At 42.6% G+C, this 21,860-nt stretch overlaps 9 protein-coding genes across 9 annotated transcripts; 5 read left to right on the forward strand and 4 right to left on the reverse strand.

Annotated features, from left to right (window-relative positions):
- Positions 1-1,096: 1,096 nt before the first annotated feature.
- EAE97_008517 (uncharacterized protein) lies at positions 1,097-4,895 on the forward strand (the record flags this gene model as incomplete). Its single annotated transcript, XM_038879032.1, has 4 exons — positions 1,097-1,459; positions 1,521-2,226; positions 2,277-4,306; positions 4,359-4,895. 4 exons carry the CDS (start codon positions 1,097-1,099, stop codon positions 4,893-4,895), a joined length of 3,636 nt encoding a protein of 1,211 aa, XP_038730114.1.
- Positions 4,896-5,696: 801 nt separating this feature from the next.
- Positions 5,697-7,421, reverse strand: EAE97_008518 (uncharacterized protein; the record flags this gene model as incomplete). The annotated part of the gene is made up of 1 exon (XM_038879033.1): positions 5,697-7,421. The coding sequence occupies one exon, from the start codon at positions 7,419-7,421 to the stop codon at positions 5,697-5,699; it is 1,725 nt and encodes a 574-aa protein (XP_038730115.1).
- Positions 7,422-9,146: 1,725 nt separating this feature from the next.
- On the reverse strand, positions 9,147-9,910 carry EAE97_008519 (uncharacterized protein; the record flags this gene model as incomplete). Its single annotated transcript, XM_038879034.1, has 2 exons — positions 9,147-9,811; positions 9,874-9,910. 2 exons carry the CDS (start codon positions 9,908-9,910, stop codon positions 9,147-9,149), a joined length of 702 nt encoding a protein of 233 aa, XP_038730116.1.
- A 61-nt stretch (positions 9,911-9,971) lies between these two features.
- On the forward strand, positions 9,972-11,136 carry EAE97_008520 (uncharacterized protein; the record flags this gene model as incomplete). Its single annotated transcript, XM_038879035.1, has 5 exons — positions 9,972-10,183; positions 10,233-10,266; positions 10,322-10,682; positions 10,739-10,900; positions 10,955-11,136. Exons 1-5 carry the CDS (start codon positions 10,137-10,139, stop codon positions 11,134-11,136), a joined length of 786 nt encoding a protein of 261 aa, XP_038730117.1. The 5' UTR covers positions 9,972-10,136.
- A 494-nt stretch (positions 11,137-11,630) lies between these two features.
- On the forward strand, positions 11,631-12,968 carry EAE97_008521 (uncharacterized protein; the record flags this gene model as incomplete). Its single annotated transcript, XM_038879036.1, is given in 5 exon segments — positions 11,631-11,713; positions 11,730-11,814; positions 11,869-11,937; positions 11,991-12,103; positions 12,162-12,968. 5 exon segments carry the CDS (start codon positions 11,631-11,633, stop codon positions 12,823-12,825), a joined length of 1,014 nt encoding a protein of 337 aa, XP_038730118.1. The 3' UTR covers positions 12,826-12,968.
- A 1,035-nt stretch (positions 12,969-14,003) lies between these two features.
- EAE97_008522 (uncharacterized protein) lies at positions 14,004-15,047 on the reverse strand (the record flags this gene model as incomplete). The annotated part of the gene is made up of 2 exons (XM_038879037.1): positions 14,004-14,970; positions 15,034-15,047. The coding sequence occupies 2 exons, from the start codon at positions 15,045-15,047 to the stop codon at positions 14,004-14,006; spliced, it is 981 nt and encodes a 326-aa protein (XP_038730119.1).
- A 493-nt stretch (positions 15,048-15,540) lies between these two features.
- EAE97_008523 (uncharacterized protein) lies at positions 15,541-16,407 on the forward strand (the record flags this gene model as incomplete). The annotated part of the gene is made up of 4 exons (XM_038879038.1): positions 15,541-15,567; positions 15,624-15,739; positions 15,809-16,074; positions 16,148-16,407. 4 exons carry the CDS (start codon positions 15,541-15,543, stop codon positions 16,405-16,407), a joined length of 669 nt encoding a protein of 222 aa, XP_038730120.1.
- A 933-nt stretch (positions 16,408-17,340) lies between these two features.
- On the forward strand, positions 17,341-20,161 carry EAE97_008524 (uncharacterized protein; the record flags this gene model as incomplete). Its single annotated transcript, XM_038879039.1, has 2 exons — positions 17,341-20,014; positions 20,070-20,161. The coding sequence occupies 2 exons, from the start codon at positions 17,341-17,343 to the stop codon at positions 20,159-20,161; spliced, it is 2,766 nt and encodes a 921-aa protein (XP_038730121.1).
- Positions 20,162-20,520: 359 nt separating this feature from the next.
- Positions 20,521-21,651, reverse strand: EAE97_008525 (uncharacterized protein; the record flags this gene model as incomplete). The annotated part of the gene is made up of 1 exon (XM_038879040.1): positions 20,521-21,651. The coding sequence occupies one exon, from the start codon at positions 21,649-21,651 to the stop codon at positions 20,521-20,523; it is 1,131 nt and encodes a 376-aa protein (XP_038730122.1).
- Positions 21,652-21,860: the final 209 nt, after the last annotated feature.

Raw genomic sequence — 21,860 nt, forward strand, 5'->3', positions numbered from 1 at the left:
CAAGCAATCACCAAATCATTCCAAAATTAATATATCTTCACCATTCATTTTATTGGCACTCCAAAAGAAAACTACAGTACGATCTATCCGCTCATTAATGTAAAATCGGTTCCTTCCTACCGCTTGAATAACTACTTTACTTTACTTTACTTTATTTTACTTCACTCTACCCTACTTCATTGCCTACTCGTACCTACTACCTAGTACCTAGCACATATATTGTAGTACCTCTCTCATCAAGTTGTACCACAATCCTATCCTACACCATTCTACTACGTAACTTATTTCTCAGAAACACAACAGCCTTCACAACCTCCTCGTCCGCCTCCGCCTCCGCCTCTTCCTCCTCCTTCTACTTCGAAAAAGTTACACCCATTCAGTCGCTCGATTTTACCTTCATCACAATATCCTATTACGAAGACCAATTGATATTCTATTTTTGAATCGGCTCCCTCTCCCATCTACACCGCCGACATTTCCTCCAAAAAGTCATCCCACCTACCTACCGACCGACCTACATACCCAGTATTTACTACTTGCCCAGGTGTCCTTCGATATCTTTCTGAACGCGAAACAAACAACTCAGTCCTTATCGAAACTCACGAGCAGGACTCATTCAATACACATACTTGGTTATCTAGACTTACTCTTATTCAGATATAAGATAAATCACAATTTGGAATATTCGGGGATCAAAAAGGGGGAAAAAAGCAAAAGGTCGCGAGATTAACATTTTTTTTTTGGCTTCTTCTTAATTCAATCGATGGTTATTGTTTCATGTTCTGCAGGCTTAATGTTCCTTGAACTTTGAGTCGCCAACACATGCGGAGGTCAATTGAGTGGAACCCTTGCGACCCGACAACGTCAGAATTTCAAGCAACTCTCCATAGAGAAGATACGAACCATACGAGATTCAATCAATCTGCAAGGCCGAAGACGAATTATCTATCATCAACGATTTCCATTTCAATTATTCGCCCTGGCCAACGCGATTCGAAGTACTCGGTTTAAGCATTTACTTCCAAATTACAATATAATAGGGGGCTCCAACAAGGTCTGGAGATAGTTGTGGGTAATAAACGTTGATCATCAAATAATGGGTCCTCAATCAGAGGCAGGCCCCTATGCCGAAGGTGAAAATTATGATCCTTCACATTCCGATGATGGGGGAAGACTTACAACTGAGAGGGATATCACAATGCAAGATCAACATCTACCGAGGCCTAATGGCCCAGATAGGAGGATGAATGCATCACCGGCAAACAGCGTGAGTGGTAGAGAAGGTCCCATGAGAGAGGGGAGTCGCAGACCAAGCAATGAGCGCACACGATCACGAACGCGAACTGGGAGGACTGGCAGCGGATCTTTGAGATTGTGTAAAAAGTGCGGTGAACCTTTGACAGGTCAATTTGTACGTGCGCTTGGAGGTACATTCCATCTGGATTGTTTTAGATGTCGAGTAAGTCAATCCCATTTCGCCATCATCTAACGGCATTCAGCTTCTGACTTACATCTTGTAGGATTGCGGTCAAATAGTCGCATCAAAGTTCTTTCCGGTAGACGAAGAAAATGGCGAAGGACAATACCCCCTCTGCGAGACTGATTACTTCCGACGCTTAGATTTGATATGCCACCAATGTAATGGTGCACTACGAGGATCATATATCACCGCCCTCGAGCGCAAATACCACATCGACCATTTCACTTGTTCAGTATGTCCAACAGTGTTCGGCGCACAAGATAGTTATTACGAGCACGATGGACAAGTTTACTGTCACTACCATTATTCGACACGATTCGCGCAACGATGTAATGGATGCCAAACAGCAATCTTGAAACAATTCGTCGAGATATTTCGAAATGGTCAAAATCAACATTGGCATCCTGAATGTTATATGATCCATAAATTTTGGAATGTTAGGTTGGCATCTCCGCAGGATGTACAAGAAATTCAACAGGAATCTGAAGATACGACGAACGAGGAAGATCGAAATAATGTGCGATTAGAAGAGGAGAGAATGGAAGAAAAGGTCTACAAAATCTGGAGTGTGCTGTCGACATTCGAAGAGTCCTCTGCGGCTTGCATATCCGATATGCTTCTACATGTTAGTAACGGTGCATATATGGATGGGGTGATGGTGGCAAAGAAGTTCATATGGCACGTTGATATCCTTTTTTGTTCTGCAGATAAATTGGATGGCATAATGATGAGAGATGGCTCAAAGGGTTAGTATTTCAAAAATCTACGTCCTCACTGCTTTTACTGATCTTTTTAGGGCTATCATATTCGCGCGAAGCAAAATTGTTATGCAAGAAAATCGTAGCATTCTTCTCACTCCTGTCCAAAACTCAGGAGACAGGAGTTCGAAAACTTGGCGTCACACAAGAACTTCTTGCCTTGGTCACTGGTTTGGCCCACTACCTGAAATTATTGATTCGCATCTGTCTTCAAGGCGCATTAAAGGTCGAACGAGATCAAAAGGATCCAGAAGGCCTTCACCAATTCCTTGATGACTTGGGTGATATGGATGCAATCAAGAATGATGATCGATCGTTGGAAGCTACCACAGGAACACCTGGACTTTCGGCTCCAAATTCGGATTCATGCATCAAATGTCAAAAGCCAATCGAGGATGAATGTGCTCGCTTCGAAGAAAGGAGATGTCATTTAACATGCCTGCAATGCTCTAATTGTGAGCGAGATCTGGCTCAGAACCTCGAGGACATCAGGTTTGATGATGTGGAACAACGGGTATACTGTTGTAATTGTCAAAGTCAGTCTTCGGACGTGGTATCGGGATTCGTGCGAGTGACGAGGTTGCAACAATATGTCTTCCTTCTGCGAGTTGCTTTAGCTCGATTGCTGGAAATATTACGCACCAAAGGTACTCTGCCACATACTTCGGATGACCCTAACCTCAATGGCTACAATTCGAGTGAGGGCCACAAAGTACCCTCGGATGACGACCCTCCTATGTTGAGGACTGAAGCTCGTTCGAAATCATTTGGTGGTCCAGTTGATGAAAGCCCACGTGAATCATCCTACGAAAATACATTAAATGACGTAAGACGACTACGAAGTACTCGAATGGACAAACATCTGTCTTCTACCATCAAAAAAGCGAGAACCTCGCGGATAATGGATGGTGTCGACAGTAAGAGGCCAGGCTCTGCAGGAGCTGATGGATCGGGTTCGAGGAATAACGAGTTTCAAGTAGTGGAAGACCGCGATGGTAATGGCGAATCGAGAACTGAATTAATGTTCGGTCATCAAGATGCTCTTACCCTGGACGATATTCCTAGAATTGTGGCTGCTGAACAAGCAAAGGAACAAAGACCGAATGCATATAAGCATGCCCGTCATGAGCTTTTCCGAACATCTATTACTGAACCTAAACTCATCAACGGTCACCAAAGGACTTTTTCTGCCGGTAATGACCTTGATGCACAAACACAACGTCAACAACAGAGAGTTGCTGGAAAGAAATATTTCTCGGAATTATCCGCTTTGGAATACTTCATCGTACGTCATGTTGCAGTTATCGCTATGCAACCCATGCTGGATGGTCACTTTACTATGGAAGAACTACTTAACCTGATCGAGACTAGAAAACCCACTTTCTGGGGTAAGATGGGTAAAGCTTTCAAAAATGATGGCAAGAAGACAGCCGTCAAGAAGAAGGGTGTCTTCGGGATACCACTTGATGTTATTGTCGAAAAGGATGGTGCCGAGTCGACAGATGGTGTTGGTCCTGGAGCTCTCAAGATTCCTGCTCTCGTCGATGATGCAATTGCTGCGATGAGAAAGATGGATCTTTCAGTTGAGGGTGTCTTCAGAAAGAATGGTAACATCAGAAAACTTAACGAAACTGTCAAGGAAATCGATAGCGGAGGGTGCGATGCTGTAGATTTGAGTCGACAAAATGTCGTACAAGTCGCTGCTCTACTTAAGAAATACCTTCGAGATTTACCAGATCCTTTATTGACCTTCAAGCTTCACAATTTATTTATCGCATCGCAAAAGATTGCCGATGAAGACAAGAGGCGTCGAGTATTACATCTAACATGTTGTTTGCTTCCAAAGGTACACAGGGACTGCTTGGAGATTCTCTGTTCCTTCTTCAACTGGGTCGCATCTTTCCATCAAGTTGATGAAGAATCCGGATCAAAGATGGACACTCATAATCTTGCCACTGTCATCGCACCGAATATCATATACACGAACGCTAAATCTCCTGTCGATGATAATTTCCTTGCAATCGAGGTCGTTCACACACTCATTGAGTGTAACGAGCAAATGTGTGAAGTAAGTTTTCCCTCTTTATCTTTATTTATTCTATGACTAACAATATAAAAAGGTACCAGAAGATCTTCAATCAATACTGAATGATCCCGTCCTCTTCAATAACACATCCGATATCACAACCAAAGAAATTCTTAAACGCTATGGCGATATCAGTGCTTCCGGTGGTGTCAGACACACAGTTGAAACGACTGAAGCGACTGGCCATAGAGACGGGAATGGAAGACCATTAGCTCCAGTGGTCACGAGAGTTGATGTTGATCCGGCGAATACTGCTTGGCAGAAGGAAAGTTCTGTGAGACATGTGCAAGATGCGCAAGTTGGCGGGCAAGGGAATCAGAATATGAACCCGAACCGAGAGTGGCAGGGTGGTGAAGGGGCAGAGTTACAACATCCACCACAGATTTATCGAGAGGAAAGGACTAGGACGCCGGATTTGGGGAATGGTAATGGGCATGGACATGGACATGGCGGGGAGAGGAGTGGGGATAGGGAAAGGGGGGATAGGAGGGAATATAGAAATTCTAGTAGTGGGTGGGGACCAGGGAGACCACCGCAGAATGGTGGGGTAGGAGTTACGGGAGCGGGATGAGTAAAGAGAAAGAGACGAATAAGATAGGAGACGAAGAGAGATAAAGTTAAATGGGAAGAAAAGAGCATATGTGGAGGATCAATCATCTTATTGGGATAACAAATAACATATCTTGATTAGAGATAAAGTTTCGTGCTTTTGATGGATGGGGCTTTGGGAAAAAGTAAAGGGAGAAAACAGGGAGGTGAATTAGTGGATCAAGTGGATAGTAGGGATGAAAGAAGGGTGAGTGTAGATGACATACATCCACCACTTCTTTGATTACCTAGATAATAATGAATGAGATATTGATGTTATATTTATATCTACTTTATGTGTGTGTGGTTATAATACAGTTTATATATATGCTAGTTCTTAAATCTCAAATTTTAGATTTTCGGATTGGATTTGGATTTGGAATTGGATTTGTAAATTTCACATTGCAGGTGATACTTGTCTTTACTTTTTGGGTGGAAATGGATGGAGTGAGAAGAGAATAAAGGGAAGGAGAGTGTGATAGACGAGTGAGTGCGTGAATAAGTGAGTTATTGAGTAGTTATTGATTGATTAATTGATATATCCATTTCTATTCTTATTCTTACTATTCTTTATATTAATGTAAGATTACGCTGTAGAACACAATGTAATGGAATATATAATCCTCTTCGTTTGCTATTCTTCATTCTGTGTTTCTTCATTCTGCATTTCTTCATTCTGTATTTCTTCATTCTGTATTTCTTCGTCCCCCTTGTTCATTCACTTCCTGATACGCAATATATCTCTTTATTCCGTATCCTTGGCTGGGGAAGTATATCGCTCTGCTCAGTTTTCAGAGGCGGTTCCGTTCGGGCTTTGCTGTCTCTGCTTTCCCTTTCCCTTGCCTTTCTGCTTCTCCTTCTCTTCTTCCTTCTCCTTCTCTTCTTCCTTCTCCTTCTCTTCTTCCTTCTCCCTTTCCTTCTCCTTCTCCATTTCCCTCTCCCTCTCCCCCGCACGAACACTATCCAAAACACTCTGCAACGACTGGCCCGGCGGAAAAACCATCATTTGCGTGACGATCAATTTAGGTTTTTTCTCCCCTCCTCCTCCTTCTTCTTCTCCTTCATCTTCTCCTTCTTCTTCTCCTTCTTCTTCTCCTTCTTCTTCTCCTTCTTCTTCTCCTTCTTCTTCTCCTTCTTCTTCTCCCGTAACTATCACCATTGTAGATTCTCCAGATGCATCTTCTTCCGCGGGTTCGGCTTTGCGTAACTTTATCCAGGGTCTGGATGCCACCGGTCGGGTCATCGAGGGCGCGTTGGATGGACCTGCGAGGATGGGGATTGCTTCTTCTGTTGGGGATGCTTCGTCTGTTGGGGGTACTTCTTCTTGCGGGGGTACTTCTTCTTGCGGGGGTGCGCCGATGCGGGACTCTGTATTTCGATTTCTTGCTCTCGTACGAAGGATTTGGTGGTACAGATATGTCGAGAAGAGTATTGATGAATTACTTGTAAAACTTGATTCCTGTGGATATGGGCGTCTCGAGATCGGTCGCAAGCTTAGCGCGCGGTCCCGAATGCGTTGTACGAATGAGAGAGCGCGGGGAAGACGGGCGCGGGGCGGGGCGGGAGGGGTGTCAGTTTGTGGTTTCTTTCCATTCCATTTTCTCATGCGACGGGTTGTGCGACTTAGTTTTTCCAAATAGGATATTGGTCGAAGAATTATTTTTTTACCGGGTAAGTCTTGATCGTTCGATTGGAATCTTGGCGTGCCGTGCTCGATGTGTTCTGCGGATGGAGAAGAGGGAGGATGGGAGGCGGTGGGTGACTTGGGAGAGATGGTGGGTTGGATGGGAGTTTGTTCTTCTTTTTCATTTTCATCTACTTCCTTTTCATCTACTTTCTTTTCATCTTCATCTTCATCTTCATCATCATCCTCTTTTCCTTGTCCTTTTCCCTTTCCCATATTACTTTCTGGAATAACAGGATATTTGGAAAGAACTTCATCAAGAGATGACGACATGACACGTGTAATATGATCGATAATGCTCATTTGCTCGATGATTTGATCTACTTTTGAAATGTGGCCGCTCACAGCCTCTGCGATTGTAGCTTCAGAGGTATATCGGATCTGTTCCTCTGGAGAGAGCTCGCCAGTGGAGATGGGATCATCGAGATCAGCTGTGGGAGTACTTGGAATCCGTGTAAGAATGGCGCGAAGATAAGTACTGAGGTGATCGAGTTTTGCGAGTACGATGGGTATATTTGCGTCACCGGTGGGTGTGGCTCCAGAAGCATCGGTAGGGAGAGTGTCGATAAGGTCTCCTTTTGGGATGGCACTAGATTGGCTTTCGAGTTGAACGGGGTTTGAAATTGTGTTGTTGGTATTCGGTGTGATTCCGATTCCCGAGTCAGCCCTGACGATACCCATCTCTCTTTCTGCAGAATTTTTGAGGGTAGGCTTGGAATGCATCGGATGACCACCGGATGGTGGAACCTGGACATTGGAGGAATTGTTGGACGTAGAAGGTGCCATGGTAGAGGAAGATGCAGGAGTAATGCCTTGATTATTCATGATGCCGAATATTGAGATCTTTCGTAATTTCACGATGCTTTGTAGAAAGGTGCAATGAAAGATGGTAGAAAATATCCTTTAAATATGTTCAAAAGATTATTTTTTCCCACCTAGGTAAACTAGCATTGAATACTAATGAAACTGTCCTCTAAGAGATACCAAGATGACCAAACTCCCTCTGGCCAACAAAAATTAGTGACGCTCAACTGGGAGTCGATCGACGTTTATCGAAGTTAATACAGAGCATGCGAGCTTGATTTTGTGAAATAATTTGTAGCAAGTCTGGGTTTCAAGTGGTGATCGATCCCTAGAACGTCTAGAAGACGTTGAATCTTGGCCCAGTCAATCTGCTAGATCCCCCTAGCGAATTTAGCGACAGGACTAAGTCGCTAGACTCCTCCACCCAGAGGCCACATATCATTTTCCCACGAATCCATCCAAAAAAAAACTTGCAAAGGAACGTTCAAATATCAAATAACAAAAGAATATGGATCGCATGTACAGACGAGAATGGTCTTGGCTAAGTTTCTGTTCACAGAATAGAAAAACTATAAAGAAAAGACAGATGACGCCAGGCACCAAATGCTAGAAAAAAAAATAGACGTTGATAGGAATGCGACTTTCAAGGTTAGCATCATACCGCCAGAAACGATATCTTCACAGCCATAAGTAAACCGGGAGCGATGTAAGAAATGATAATGTCAGAATGCCAAAAGAAAAAGAAAGAAGATCGAACTGATATTTAACAATTACGAGGCGCATGTGGCTTCTACGCCGATATGCAAACGTAGCAAGGAGGGCATAGGACTGCACAAACTTTGACAGGCAATACGAAATACAAGAGGAGCAGGATTGGATTGTCGAAGGGCTGAAACGTCTACGAATATGGGAACGACTTCCTCATAAACCAAAACAAAATAGCATAGATCCGATCTTGAAAGGTATATTTCATACCTCATACCTCATGCCGTATAACATGAGGCGCAATTCATTCTAGTGAATTTTAAGCCACCTCCAAGGAAAGGAGTCAATTTGCCCTCTTTACCATCAAATCACATGGAAGGCAGGTTTTCAAGCTCGCAATTTCCAAGTATTGAAACCTTATTTCGAGTGAGCTGAAGTGGAGATTGATAAGGAATGGAGCCCAAGAAAAAGTCGAAGACGGACGAAGATGAGTTGGAGAAAACATTGGAAAATCTTCGGAGGAGAGGGAGGATCACACCAATGAAGAAAGAAAAGGCAGTGGAAATAAAAGATGATGTGCTTGCGATGAGCCCCGAGGACTCGAGGATGGGTCAGCATCAGAGGTCAACAGTCTGATTTATGAAGACGAAATGGGCTGCGATCTCAAGGACTGTTGAGACCCTATTCAGGGAAACGGAACAAAAGGGGGCGAATGAGGAGTTCCAAGTATCTCAACAGTATAAACACCCATAGTGAAGGAGACGAAGAAAGTTTCAGGGAGGAAAGTATGAAAGATAAAGTGAAGTGATTGATATAATGGATTGATGACGAACGATTCATAATGTATTTGAATAGAGGGCATAAAGTTGGGGAATCAAATACAAAGAAAGAATAAGCTTGGAAATATTTTGTTAGATATGATACTCTTCTCATACTCCGCGTCCCAGCCAAAAATGTCCTTGACTTCTACAAGTCCCACCAAACTCCATAACTGATGATATCAAACCTTTTTTTCACTCATCGATCCATGTTGCAACTCTCTTAAACCTTCTTGCTTCTCTTCTTTCCTCCAGTTGCCTTTTCTGCCCCAGAAGTCTCAACATCACCGCTGCTCTCCTTCAATAATGCTGCCCATTTGTCATCCATACTTAGATCTGCTTGACCTTCTTGCTCAACCTTTTTCTCATCCTTAACCACTCTCTTTTGATCGACAACTCCAATCACTGAGATATTACTTGCCAACATCTCCTGGAATGGCTGTACAATAAAATGACCTTTCACATCAAACCATTCTCTAAAAGGTTTTCTCAAGGTTCTCTCTTCCTTTGGTTGTCCAGATCTGCCTTTGGCCGCTTCATAAATCTTAAATGTTAAGTTATAAATTGGCTGATGCTTTTTAGTTTGAGTAGAGATTTCGATGATGTGTTTCTTGTCTGGAGATGTGCCGATATATATAATTCCCTTCTCGACATAGAATAACCAGAATGTAAGGAAGGTATTGAGGATGAAGTAGATTCCAACTGCAATTGCTGTGTAGGACTTTGTGGGCTCAAAACCATAGGTGTAGTCCCAGTAGAAACAGGCACCGCAGACTAAGACAGATGTATAACCAATTGCCAGACGAGCATCGGAGAGAGTATGTGACTGGGTGAATTTGAGAGAGTTTAGGTAGGTGGGGAGAGCATCGTCGGAGGTGTTTTTGAGATCTAGACTGAATATCAGTATTGTAACATTTGAATACCTCTCGTAAATGGATATATATACTAACCAGGGAGAGAATGCACAGATATCCTTTCTGAAGCCATGATTGATGTTTGTTCTCTTTCAGAATTATGTGGAGGGGGAAAGCTGTTGTCGCAATGTACACAAAGAGACCGTGTCTTGATGAAGCTCTACTCGCAAGGGTCCGAGGTTAGCGTGAAAGCCACATTTGATGTCAGATTCAACCACAGATCTAGGTAGAATTCAACTCGCGACAACCCCTCATACATAATCTTCTTCAACAAAATAGACTAGGAAGATATTGCAAAGATGGCACAAGTTCCTGTGCAGACGATCCATAGGGATCCCCAGTTATTGTGAGCAAATCGCCATTTTCCATGTTGGATTGAGCTGATAAACATGTAGCTACTGGATCTTGATACCTATTACTATTGTTATGGTATGTAATTCTTACTATTCTGATATTCGATCTGCCATCCTAACTCATCATTCAGATTTTGACTGGTATCCTTCGTCACTATGCTACCGTTCTTATGGCCACTACTCCTAAAAAACAAGAGCTTCCAGCTATTCGCGAACAACGATCCTTACTTCGAGGTATCAACCTTCGCAATAACGCTCATGTTCTGACTCCCGCCTCTTTCCAACCACGCAGAGATTATATCGTACAAGCCTTCGAGGAAGGAAAGTTCCTGAAGGAGCCCGAGAAGAAGGGACAAGCAGCTCCAAATCCAATGACTGATCCAGCCGCTATGGAGGGAATGATGGGCATGATGAAGGGAAATATGTCTATGATGATCCCACAGACTTTGATTATGGGATGGATTAATGCATTTTTCAGTGGATTTGTTATTAGTGAGTTGCTTACTGGAAGTATTATGCGGCTATATGTACTAATATGAGACGTATAGTCAAATTGCCATTTCCATTGACGATTAAGTTCAAGAGTATGTTGCAAGCTGGTGTAGCTACCAGAGATATGGATCCACAATGGATGTCTTCCATTTCGTGGTATGTTCTTTGTATCTTTGGATTACAATCTGTATTCAATTATCTATTGGGAAGCGACAATGGTATGTTAATCCTCTCTCAGTGTGATGATAAGAGGTAATGCTAAGTAAATATAGCTGCAAGTCAAATGGCCCAACAAATGGGTCAAATGGGTCCAGGAGCAGGCGCACAAATGTTTGGACCAGGTGTAGATCCCGACAAGCAATTCCAAGGCGAGGCTGAGAATTTATCTGTCTTGGCTCACAAGAGTACATTAGAGGGCGTAGAACAGAGATTACTGGAAAGCGTGAGGGTATAAATCAAATAGTCGGCCTAGAGTATCTGATTGGCAAAAGTACTTCCTGTTGAAGTCAACGGTCTTTGATCGTACACAATACATGCAAGAGATACCCTATAACTCGAGTCAAGACATTCACGCCTTCTGGGATCAGAAGGTATGACAAACGGGCGCCGGCTAATCCTCTCATGCTACTTCATGTCACTGACAAGTGGTTAATTATGTAAATCTATCTTCAACATCACAGTTTAATTAATACGTCCTTACTTTAAAAACATGTGGTAGGTTTGTTGTTTTCTGAAGGCATGTAAGGTCACATGAGTGACCCAGACGTTCCTTCCATTTTCGACTTCACTTTCCACTTTGAATTTAGAAGTCACGCTAGATCGTTACCTACCCTTTTGACCGTAAAGATTCTCTTATTCAATTCCATCTCTTCCATTCTCTGTCAATCTTCCATCATTCTATCTCCATCATTACTTATTATCGTCCAATTTACAAATCTCATTTCTCGAATGTTTGCATGGTATTTTATCATTCATGTTCCGTTCTGCTTCATTGGATCTTCCCGACGAGACAATGAATATGCCTCCACCAAGTAGAATTTGAAGCAGATCTGCAAGCAGAAATGCGACGCCTCCAGTTCTTAAGCTATCTCGTCCTTCTGAAAATGGTTCTACCTTGCCAACCACACATACAGTAAGTATTGATGATTACATTTGATGGAATTGAAGCTGACATGAAGGTTTCAAGTTGACTCCGACTCATAACAATTCAATATTTGGTGATGTTGAGAAGGTTTCCAAACCTGCAGATTCCATAGTAAGTATTGAGCTTTCCATCCAGTGACTTCAAAGCTGACATTGAGCTTTCAGACTGTCAACACCAAACCTGTTGAACCAACTGAGGCCATTGAGAATGATTCTCCTGCCAAGAGAAGAATCAGCGGAGTCGATATGCGCCCCTACAAAAAGACACGTTTGCTGGCGTGAGTATTCTCAAATGTCAATTCATAACTTGATAAACATGCTAACGTCCAACCATAGATCGTTTTCCGAAACTGTGAAATTAATTGTCGGTCCCAAAGATGGAACCAAGACGTTTGTTGTTCATAAAGATATGCTCTGTGCTGCAAGTCCCTTTTTTGAGGCTGGCTTCAAACCTGAGTGGCAAAAGGGAGGAGATGCCACCATGGAGCTACCTGAAGACGACCCAATATATTTTGCGCCATTGGTCTATTGGATCTACAACAACGAAATTGTCTATCTGTGTGGATCTTTAATAGCACCAATGGGAGAGCTAGCTAAGGTTTACCAATTGGCTGAAAAATATATGATGCCACGACTCCAGAACGATCTTATTGATTCTTTAGTTTATGAGACTATCACCAATGGCCAATTGCTTGTTCCACGCACTATATCTTCGATTTTCGAAAACTCCCCAGCAGCATCGAAGCTTCTTCTTTTTGCAGTCAACCGCAGTCTCAAGGATTGGGCTTATTTTCGACACTTGGTCTCAGAACCAGAGGAGTTCTCCGCAGACTTTCTCTTCGAAATATTTAAAGCTTTCGCAATGAATCCGGAGGTAGGAGTGAAATACACCTTCTTGAAATCAGATAATCAGTATTGTGAGTTATATCACATCCATGAGGCCGAAGAGGAAGGAAAGTGCAAATCTCTCAAACTCCCCGAACACGTAGCGTCGGATTGAGTTGATGGAAATGGGTGGACATTAGCTTGGGGCTCTCAGAATATGTATCTCGTCAGATTAGCTATTTTTAACAATCACTGCGCTTCTTTGATTTTCTACACGCTCATAAACCCATACCACAATCTTTGCATTGTCAGCATAATTTCCTCCTTCAATGCATCAATGAAGACGTGATGATTTCTCGCCAGACTTTATCTCTAATTGAAATTCCAGTTGAGCATCGACGAATGCTCCATAAACAAAACCTGTTAGTTTCAAGGCCTCGAAGCTTCATGACTTTTAAGTGTCAAAAATACCTTTCAATCGAATGTTCTTTTAGACTTCAGAGCCTCTTCAATGATCTTGCTCAAATTGACATTCAAGTTGCTCTCTGGTTTGTGTTTCCATGTGAGCTTTTCCTCTGGATCGCGAAGTACTCGAGTAGATTGGGTATCATATTCGTAGCATGGATTGTTACGTTGAGCATTCTTTTACTTTACTGTTGTATGTACTCAGGCAAGTGACCTCAAGTCCTTTTACAGACCTGCTATGATGTTTGTGTGGATTTTGTAAGATATTATTTTCGATTCTCAAAGAATAGTATGAGTGAGCTCATCCTGTTTATCTAGGCCTTATTTTCTGTTCTCGGTAAACGCATGTTTGCCTATCCCTCCTTTGTTTTTTCCCTTTCTGAAACCTTTACATACTAGGCCCTCTTATTTTATCATGCGCAGTGCACTCGGGTGATGGAACCAGTAGGGACTATCTGATGAGAAAGTCTGATTTCTGATTCATTTGTTATGTAGTTATAGAGATGGGGAGGGACCGAAAAGATGATTAGATCAGAAACGAGGACTACGAGTCCTGGACTCACTCAAGAAAAGTATGGCACATTTGAAAGAAAGTGTAAGATGGCTTTGCAAGATTGGAGGTTCTACTGTGACTCCTGTTCCGATCGTAATCCAATGACGGATAGAAAGTCCAGATTCAAGAATGCAAAGTTTGCTTTTGGCATTGATAGACTCAGAGAAATGTACAAATGAACGCAGTAGTTTTGGTGGAAGTTACAATGCTTAGCTTTTATGTAAACTGACATTTAATACTTGAGCACAGCAAACCACTCTTCGCGAAAGACCCTTTTCCATGCCTGAACTCCAAACACCTGATATCTTGATATTACTGTACAGAGTGACAATGAATCATGCCTTCTTTGACCTTTTCACAGGCTCGTCATCACTAACAATATCCTCATCATCATCATCCCCACCCTCATCTTCATCAGCTACGTCCCTGCTTCTCTTCAGTCCCTTCATCTTTCTGGTTTGCAACTCCTTCAAGTCTTGTTTACCAAGATGTATTCTACCCATCTTGTCACCAACAATATCCGTGGTGATATTCTTCTTTGGTCTCTCTGCACTTCCTCTTGCTCTTCTCATTGCCTCCTTCATTATGCTCTCATCAGCTTCCTTGACTCTACCAACTCTGAAATCCATTCTTGGTCCCATCTCCTCAACCTCAACTCTTGGTAACTTCTGACCACTCTTCTTGGTCCTTATCAAGTATACTCTAAGATGAATCTTTGGTTTCTCCTCCTCTCCATCTACACTATCCCTGGCTGAGATGGAAACGATATATTGAAGACCCTCCACATCCACCTTGTCTGCTGGCTCTCCCTTGAAGAAGTCGAGGAACATCGATTTCGCAAGGGTATATTCGTCGGAGACAGGGCTTTCGAATGGAGTACCCGAGAACAAAATCATAGGCTTTAATCCGACGGCGCATTTCTTGTTCTTGAATTGACTCAAAGTCCTGAATGAATCCGCATCAAGATTCAGCTCTAACAAATCCAAAACCTTATAATCGAACATTCTACAGAAAGTAATAGAATGTGGGCGTTTCTTGGATGAGGAACCGAAAACTAAGAGGGAAGCATCGTTCTTCTCGGAGAAAAACTCAAGGGAAGAAGGATCGTCGAATGGATGAATACTGTTCTTCTTGGTGAATTTCTTTGCGAGAGGCAAATGAAGGGTGTGAAGATCTGTGAGGCAGTCTTGAGTCGGCTGAGAACATGTTGTATAACGGAGAAAGAGAGCGGTTTTGGGGTTCTCGACTGGCTTGGGTGCTTTTTTGGTGAGAGCGCGCTTGCTGCGAGCATTACGGGGTTTGCTAGTAGAATATGTTAACATAAAAAGTTCAATTGGATTTGGAAGGAGAACTATAAGTACTTACATTTGACGTAACATGATGAATTGGTATTATGTGGTATTATGTGATTGTTCAAAGGGAATGAAGATATTAACAAATGCCTTCTTTACTTCTTCTCCAAGCTCGAACTTTTTTTTTGCGATCCGATAATAGATAAAGCACTAGCGCCGAAATTATTCCATGAGGCATCAATATCTGAATGCCTGAATCTCACATGTTAATAATTCTACCCTGCGGACCTGAGCGGACGCTAAATGAATCCCAGTAACTTTGGATGAAAGTCTGTGGGGTAGCGAATGGATATCCGAATTCATGTTCATCCCCATAAACATGCCGAGCTTCATTCCTGAGTTTACTTTTTGCTTCATTGACTTTATTTCTTTGACAATACGTCTGCGACTTGAATACTGAACCGAATAGATACACATGAAGATACAGAGATAGTATTCTTTACTTCTTTCTCTCTATTCTTCAAGAAAATTGCTGGAATTGGAGAATTAAGTTACCGAGGTTCGTTTTTGTGCCGGTAAGATGGAGGGAAGAATTGCTGTCATAAAGGTAAACATCCACCGTTCTCATCATGACTTTCGCAATATACTGATGCGAAAGTATAGACAGCACTTGAGAGCTTTATTCTCGATCCCAAAAATGCCGAATTTCTCGCTATTCTTAAAGCTGCTCGCAGCGGCGCTGTCTATGGTGCCAAAGTCAGATTTCCCCATGCATTGGTGTAGGTCCCCCCTTTTTGTTTCGCCTTTACCGATTACCAGGCGCATAAGTTACTGAATACATATTCTAGCATGATGTTTCTATTCAGATCTGGTACTGTCCGTGAAAAGATAGGGCTGATACTCCGCGCAACGCGAACACATGCGCAAAATCTCGCGAAATATGCTACGATATATAAGACTACGATGTTAGCACTCAAATATTCAGGGGGTAATAAGGGGAAGGAGGGAAACTGGGATACATTCTTAGCAGGACTATTAGGTGGATATGTGGTATTTGGAAGGAGGTCAAAGAAAGGGCATGTTAGCAGTGTTAGCAAACAGATTGTGATATTCGGTATGTTTTTCTTTTCAATCAATGCTCCAGTTATCTAGATTCGAGAGAGATGCTAACGTATCGGCGCGCACAGTATTCGCACGAGTATGTTTGTCATTAGCACAATTAGCCGTTCTACCTTCAGCAGGAATTATCCGAAATAAAGATCTTGCAGATCGCATATCGAACGACGCATGGCCAGTATTTGCAGCACTAAGCTGGGGAAGTGTTATGTGGTTGTTCAGATGGTATCCGGAGACGGTGCAGAGTGGGTTAAGGAGTAGTATGGATTATATTTATGTGCAGAGCGATACTTGGGATAGTTTGAGGAACTTCATCATACACAATAAATAAAGGATTTTGGGAAGATGAATGGGCATATATCAACAAACGAAGAATATACCGTTTAGTATGTAGGTCGAGGATATAAAGGTCGAGGATGTTTAGGGAAGTGTATAAGATAATGGTTATAGGAGCAAGCGAGCAGGTCATAGATTGGAGATTGTATGTTTGCATATTATACCATTCGCATTCATGGGACGAATGCCTGGTAGAATTAGATTATCTCGTAGGTTGTGGTCTTAATTTATTATTATATTAATCGTATATCTGATGTTTTGTTTTCGCTTTACAACATGGGGATTGGATTCAGCTCCAAAATGCCTGCCTAGTATCTTCAGCTTACTTTATTTATTCTTTCCGTTGCCTCAGAGTAATGTATGAAATTTCAGCCAATATCTCATTTCATCCCGACTTTCCCAAAATAGCATCTGTTGTAAGGAAGGTAAACAGTTTGTTGATTGCTTTAAGGAATCATCAGAATTCAACATACTAGAACTTGTCCTTTGTTTCGCTCTCCGGAGAAACCGTCCTTTGTAACGAAAATATAATCGCGGTGTGAAGTCTATGGGAATTCAAGATATGATGAAACTCAAGAGGCTTTTACATAACATCAGGAAGATCTTGGTAATCTTGGTGTAGTCGGCACGATTACATGGATGATCTTGGGTAGATACCCGATAAGTGTCGGACTCCACGTATGGGGAAGCTGAACACTAATAAGCCAGCCATCAACATATTGACAAAGGCGATTTCTAGAACCCTTCCTAATACTACCCTCAATAGATAATTTTACAATTCACCCTTCTTTCTCTCTTTCAACTATTGACCACTCTAGATTTTTAAAGATTGTTCAAAAGCAATGTGCATCTCGAATTGATACAATTTTATATGGTATTGGCGTAGCTCTGGACTCCAAGACCCACTGAAACTCTTGTACCCTCAGATATGGCTGGGCATCCTGAAGAAAACGCAAAGCTCCTGTCAACAGAGCAGGAGTCTGTCTCGCGAAATTCATCTGATTCTGTCGCCTCGTCTGCTTCGACTACGAGTTTGGTCTTTGATCGAATCGGCGAACGTGTTGCTGCGAATGGGTCTGAAAAACCGACAATGGTGACACCCAAATTTCCTCCTCGAGGAGAGATGGCGTATGCGGATGATGAACATACGCAAATACATTTAGATGAGGAAGAGGAGAAGGATTATGATATGGAGGATGGCGCATTTCTCACAAATGGAGCAACGAACAAATCAGTCGACAAGAAATTGAGAAGATTGATATGGATTATCGGAGGAGTGTTCATTGGAGCCTGGGTGCTGGCATTGTTTATATTTTTGGGGAAACAGGCATACAAACATTCATCGGAAAGTCCTCACGATCCACAGGCAACATCCTCGAGGGGGAGCGGGAAGAAGGTTACAATGGATCAGGTTATGGGCGGACAATGGAGAGCGACTAAGCACAGTATAAGTTGGATTGAAGGAGCTAACGGGGAGGATGGATTACTCCTCGAACAAGGTTCAGTCGGAAAGGATTATTTGATTGTGGAAGATGTCAGAACACAAAGCCCTTCAGCTGTAGGGACTCTAGACACGATGACTTTGATGAAGAATGGATATTTCGAAGTTGCGGGACGAAGCTTGACACCAAGCAAAGTATACCCTAGCAAGGACTTGAAGAAAGTTTTGGTGGCAACAGATGTTCAATCAAACTGGAGACATTCCTTTTATGCGAAATATTGGATCTTCGATGTCGAATCTCAAACTGCGGAACCATTGGATCCTGTAGATTTAGATGGCCGAGTTCAATTGGCCAGCTGGAGTCCACAGAGTGATGCCATCGTTTTCACTCGAGATAACAATATGTACCTTCGAAAACTAGCTTCGCCAACTGTTGTCCAAATAACCGTGGATGGTGGTCCAGAATTCTTTTATGGTGTACCTGATTGGGTCTATGAAGAAGAGGTATTTGCTGGAGCCAGTGCAACATGGTGGGATGATAGTGGCAATTATATTGCATTCCTTCGTACAAATGAGTCCGAGGTACCTGAATACCCAGTCCAATACTTTGTATCAAGACCTAGTGGGAAAGATCCTTTACCTGGAGAAGAAAATTATCCCGAAGTTAGAGAAATCAAGTACCCCAAAGCCGGTGCTCCAAATCCTACTGTCGATCTTTTGTTTTATGATATTTCCAAGGCAGAAGTCTTCGAGGTCAAGATTGCCGGAGGCTTTGAGCCAAAGGACCTTTTGATTACAGAGGTAGTTTGGGCTGGATCGACGGGTAAGGCTTTGATCCGCGAGACGAACAGAGAAAGTGATATCTTACGAGTTGTTCTCGTTGATGTCGTGGCTCGAGAGGGAAAGACTGTACGATTCACAGACATTGCAAAACTCGATGGTGGATGGTTTGAAGTATCCGAGGACACTCGCTATATCCCTGCGGATCCTGCAAACGGTCGTCCCCACGATGGATATATTGATACTATCATTCACGAGAATTATGATCATTTGGGTTATTTCACGCCGATGGATAATCCTGAACCTATACTTCTTACCTCTGGAGACTGGGAAGTAGTAAAAGCGCCTTCTGCTGTTGATCTCAAGAACAATCTTGTCTATTTCGTTTCTACTAAAGAGTCACCAATTACAAGACAAGTATACAGCGTCAAACTAGATGGTACGGATATGAAAGCTATCACCGATATTTCGACAGAAGGTTATTACGGTGTTTCATTTTCTAAGGGTGCTGGATACGTACTCCTTAACTACAATGGCCCAAATATTCCATGGCAGAAAGTTATCAGCACTCCCAGCAACAATAACCAATACACACATGTCATTGAGGAGAACAAAGAACTAGCTGATATGGCAAAGAAACACGAATTGCCTATTTTAATTTACCAGACTGTCACAATTGATGGATTTGAATTGCAAGTCGTCGAACGCCGACCACCACACTTCAACCCAAAGAAGAAGTATCCAGTATTATTTTATCTTTACGGTGGTCCCGGATCTCAAACTGTTAGCAAGAGCTTTGGTGTTGATTTCGAATCCTACATCGCCTCAAACCTCGGATACATTGTTGTGACTGTCGATGGCCGTGGAACCGGATTCATTGGACGAAAAGCCCGAACCATTATTCGTGGCAACATCGGTCACTATGAAGCACGCGATCAAATTGAAACTGCCAAAATATGGGCTAGCAAAAAGTATGTCGACGAATCGAGAATGGCTATTTGGGGTTGGTCATATGGTGGTTTCATGACATTAAAGACCTTGGAAGAAGATGCTGGAGAAACATTTTCTTATGGTATGGCAGTTGCGCCCGTTACCGATTGGAGATTCTACGATTCTATCTATACGGAGCGATATATGCACACACCACAACATAACCCTAGCGGATATGACAATACCAGCATTAGCGATGTTAAGTCACTCGCCAAGAATGTTCGATTCTTGATTATGCATGGTGTAGCAGATGATAATGTTCATATGCAAAACACGCTTACTTTGTTGGACAAACTCGACCTTGCTGGTGTGGAGAATTACGACGTACATGTTTTCCCAGACAGCGATCATTCCATCTATTTCCATAACGCGAACAGAATTGTTTATGATAGTAAGTAATTCCTATGACATTTGATTTATCCAAATGCTGACCACTCCACTCGCAGAACTTAATAACTGGCTTATCAATGCATTTAATGGAGAATGGTTACGTACTGCAAACGCTGTACCTTTAGAAATTGATGCAGCAAAAGTTTAAGATATCAAGTAAACGAGGAAGTGAATAATGAGATGAGAGTATCATAGGAGCACGGCGTTCACAGCGGATGGGAACACCTTTGAACATAGACATGATATTATAGTTTCATTGGTGTTAAATTACTTTTTCATGAGAAATATTACATCTGTTATCTCTAGGGCCTGAGCCTATAATCCATTTCTCTTTGTTGTTTTATAAATTGTGATGAGAGGAAATGATAATGACAAAGATGAGCGAAAAAGGAAAATAATGAAGATTAAGGGGATTTTCTTTGTTATAAAAATGTTACAATGCATTACTCCAGGGCCCTACCTTTTCTCGATTTCTTTTAGAACTACATACCGCTCACACGTCGTCAATCAAACATCAAACCGTAAGGAACCGAACGATGGAAGACTCGGAAGCAATCTCAAGCTACGCTTGGGTCGTACGCTCTTGAATTCTACATCCTTGACATGTCGTGGCGGCGCATCGAGTTGTTGCAATATACGCATTCGTTCGCTCTCGAGATTTTGACGTTTGAGTTCTTTTTGATATTCTCGAGTGCGTGGAGATATTTGGTTGATAGTCTCGTGTTTTTCGCGTGCTTGGAGTTGTGGTTGGGTTGGAGGAACGCGAGAAGGTGTGGGAATGGAAGGTCGTCGTGTGTCGTAATGCGTGGGGATTTGAGCGAAGGCTAGGGGGCTGAATGTCTCTTTCTGGATTGATGATTCTGAGAGAGGGTATTCGGAACGGGATGGTGTGGATGATGAGGCTGATAAGGGGGTGGATTCTGGACCTTGGGTTCCACTGGAAGATCGTCTTTGAGGTGGGATTTGGAGTCTGAGTGGTGGAGATACGATGGAAGATTCCTCTTGAGCTTGACTTCTTTGATGGTTTCCCCCTGGGACCAAACGATCGGGTGTTCCCGACGGCGTAGAGTCTGTTTGAAGTGATGCAACTCGTGGTGCTGGCGCAACACCAAGTCTTCTAGTTCTAGGGTTGTTGTTCCAAGATAGTGGGGGTGAAGTAAACTTTGATCTCTCTGGCCGTGATCTCGCAAGTCCTCGATTCACAGGTGAAGGTCTCTGCTTGATTCCAGCAATCAAACACAACGGGAATCCACTACGTTGACTTGGCAAATCTTGTCGATTCTTGACTTCTAAGCTGTGGCTCTGTGTGATGTGTTCGAAGAAGAGTTCTTGATCTTGAGCGCGAGTCAAGGTCTCGGAATTCCAGTTTGGAAGAATCCCAGGAATGGGCTCCTGTGGTGTAGTGGGATGCCATTCGGGGATTTTCAAGCACATGTCTTCGAGGATGTCTCGAGTGAGGACGCCGGTGGGATTGGATGGTTGGTTGCGATTGCTGCATCGAATGCAAGGGTTCATGGCAGTGATTTTGGTAGTAATGGGAGTGTGGGCTGCGTCAGATCGGTCAGCGCACTTTTCGACTAGAGATGGAGCCGCAACCTTCGAACAGGTTGGGCAAAAGGTGAGGGTGAGGTTGCACATGATAAAGTATCACTGAAGGAGCTTGATTTTTTGAAGAACTGGGTAAACAGAGCAGTGTTTAAAATAGAGATGTTGATTTCGTGTTTATTTTGAAGAATATTAGAAAAAATTAAGACAACAATATAAAGAGAAAATGAACATAGTTGTAGACGCGGAATGCATCTGTTCAAGCATTGTTCTGCCTTGAAAAGTAACCAAGTATCTTGGAG

The sequence above is a fragment of the Botrytis byssoidea genome (assembly GCF_014898295.1).
Source record: "Botrytis byssoidea strain MUCL 94 chromosome Unknown BBYS_018, whole genome shotgun sequence".
NCBI classification, from domain to species: Eukaryota; Fungi; Ascomycota; class Leotiomycetes; order Helotiales; family Sclerotiniaceae; genus Botrytis; species Botrytis byssoidea.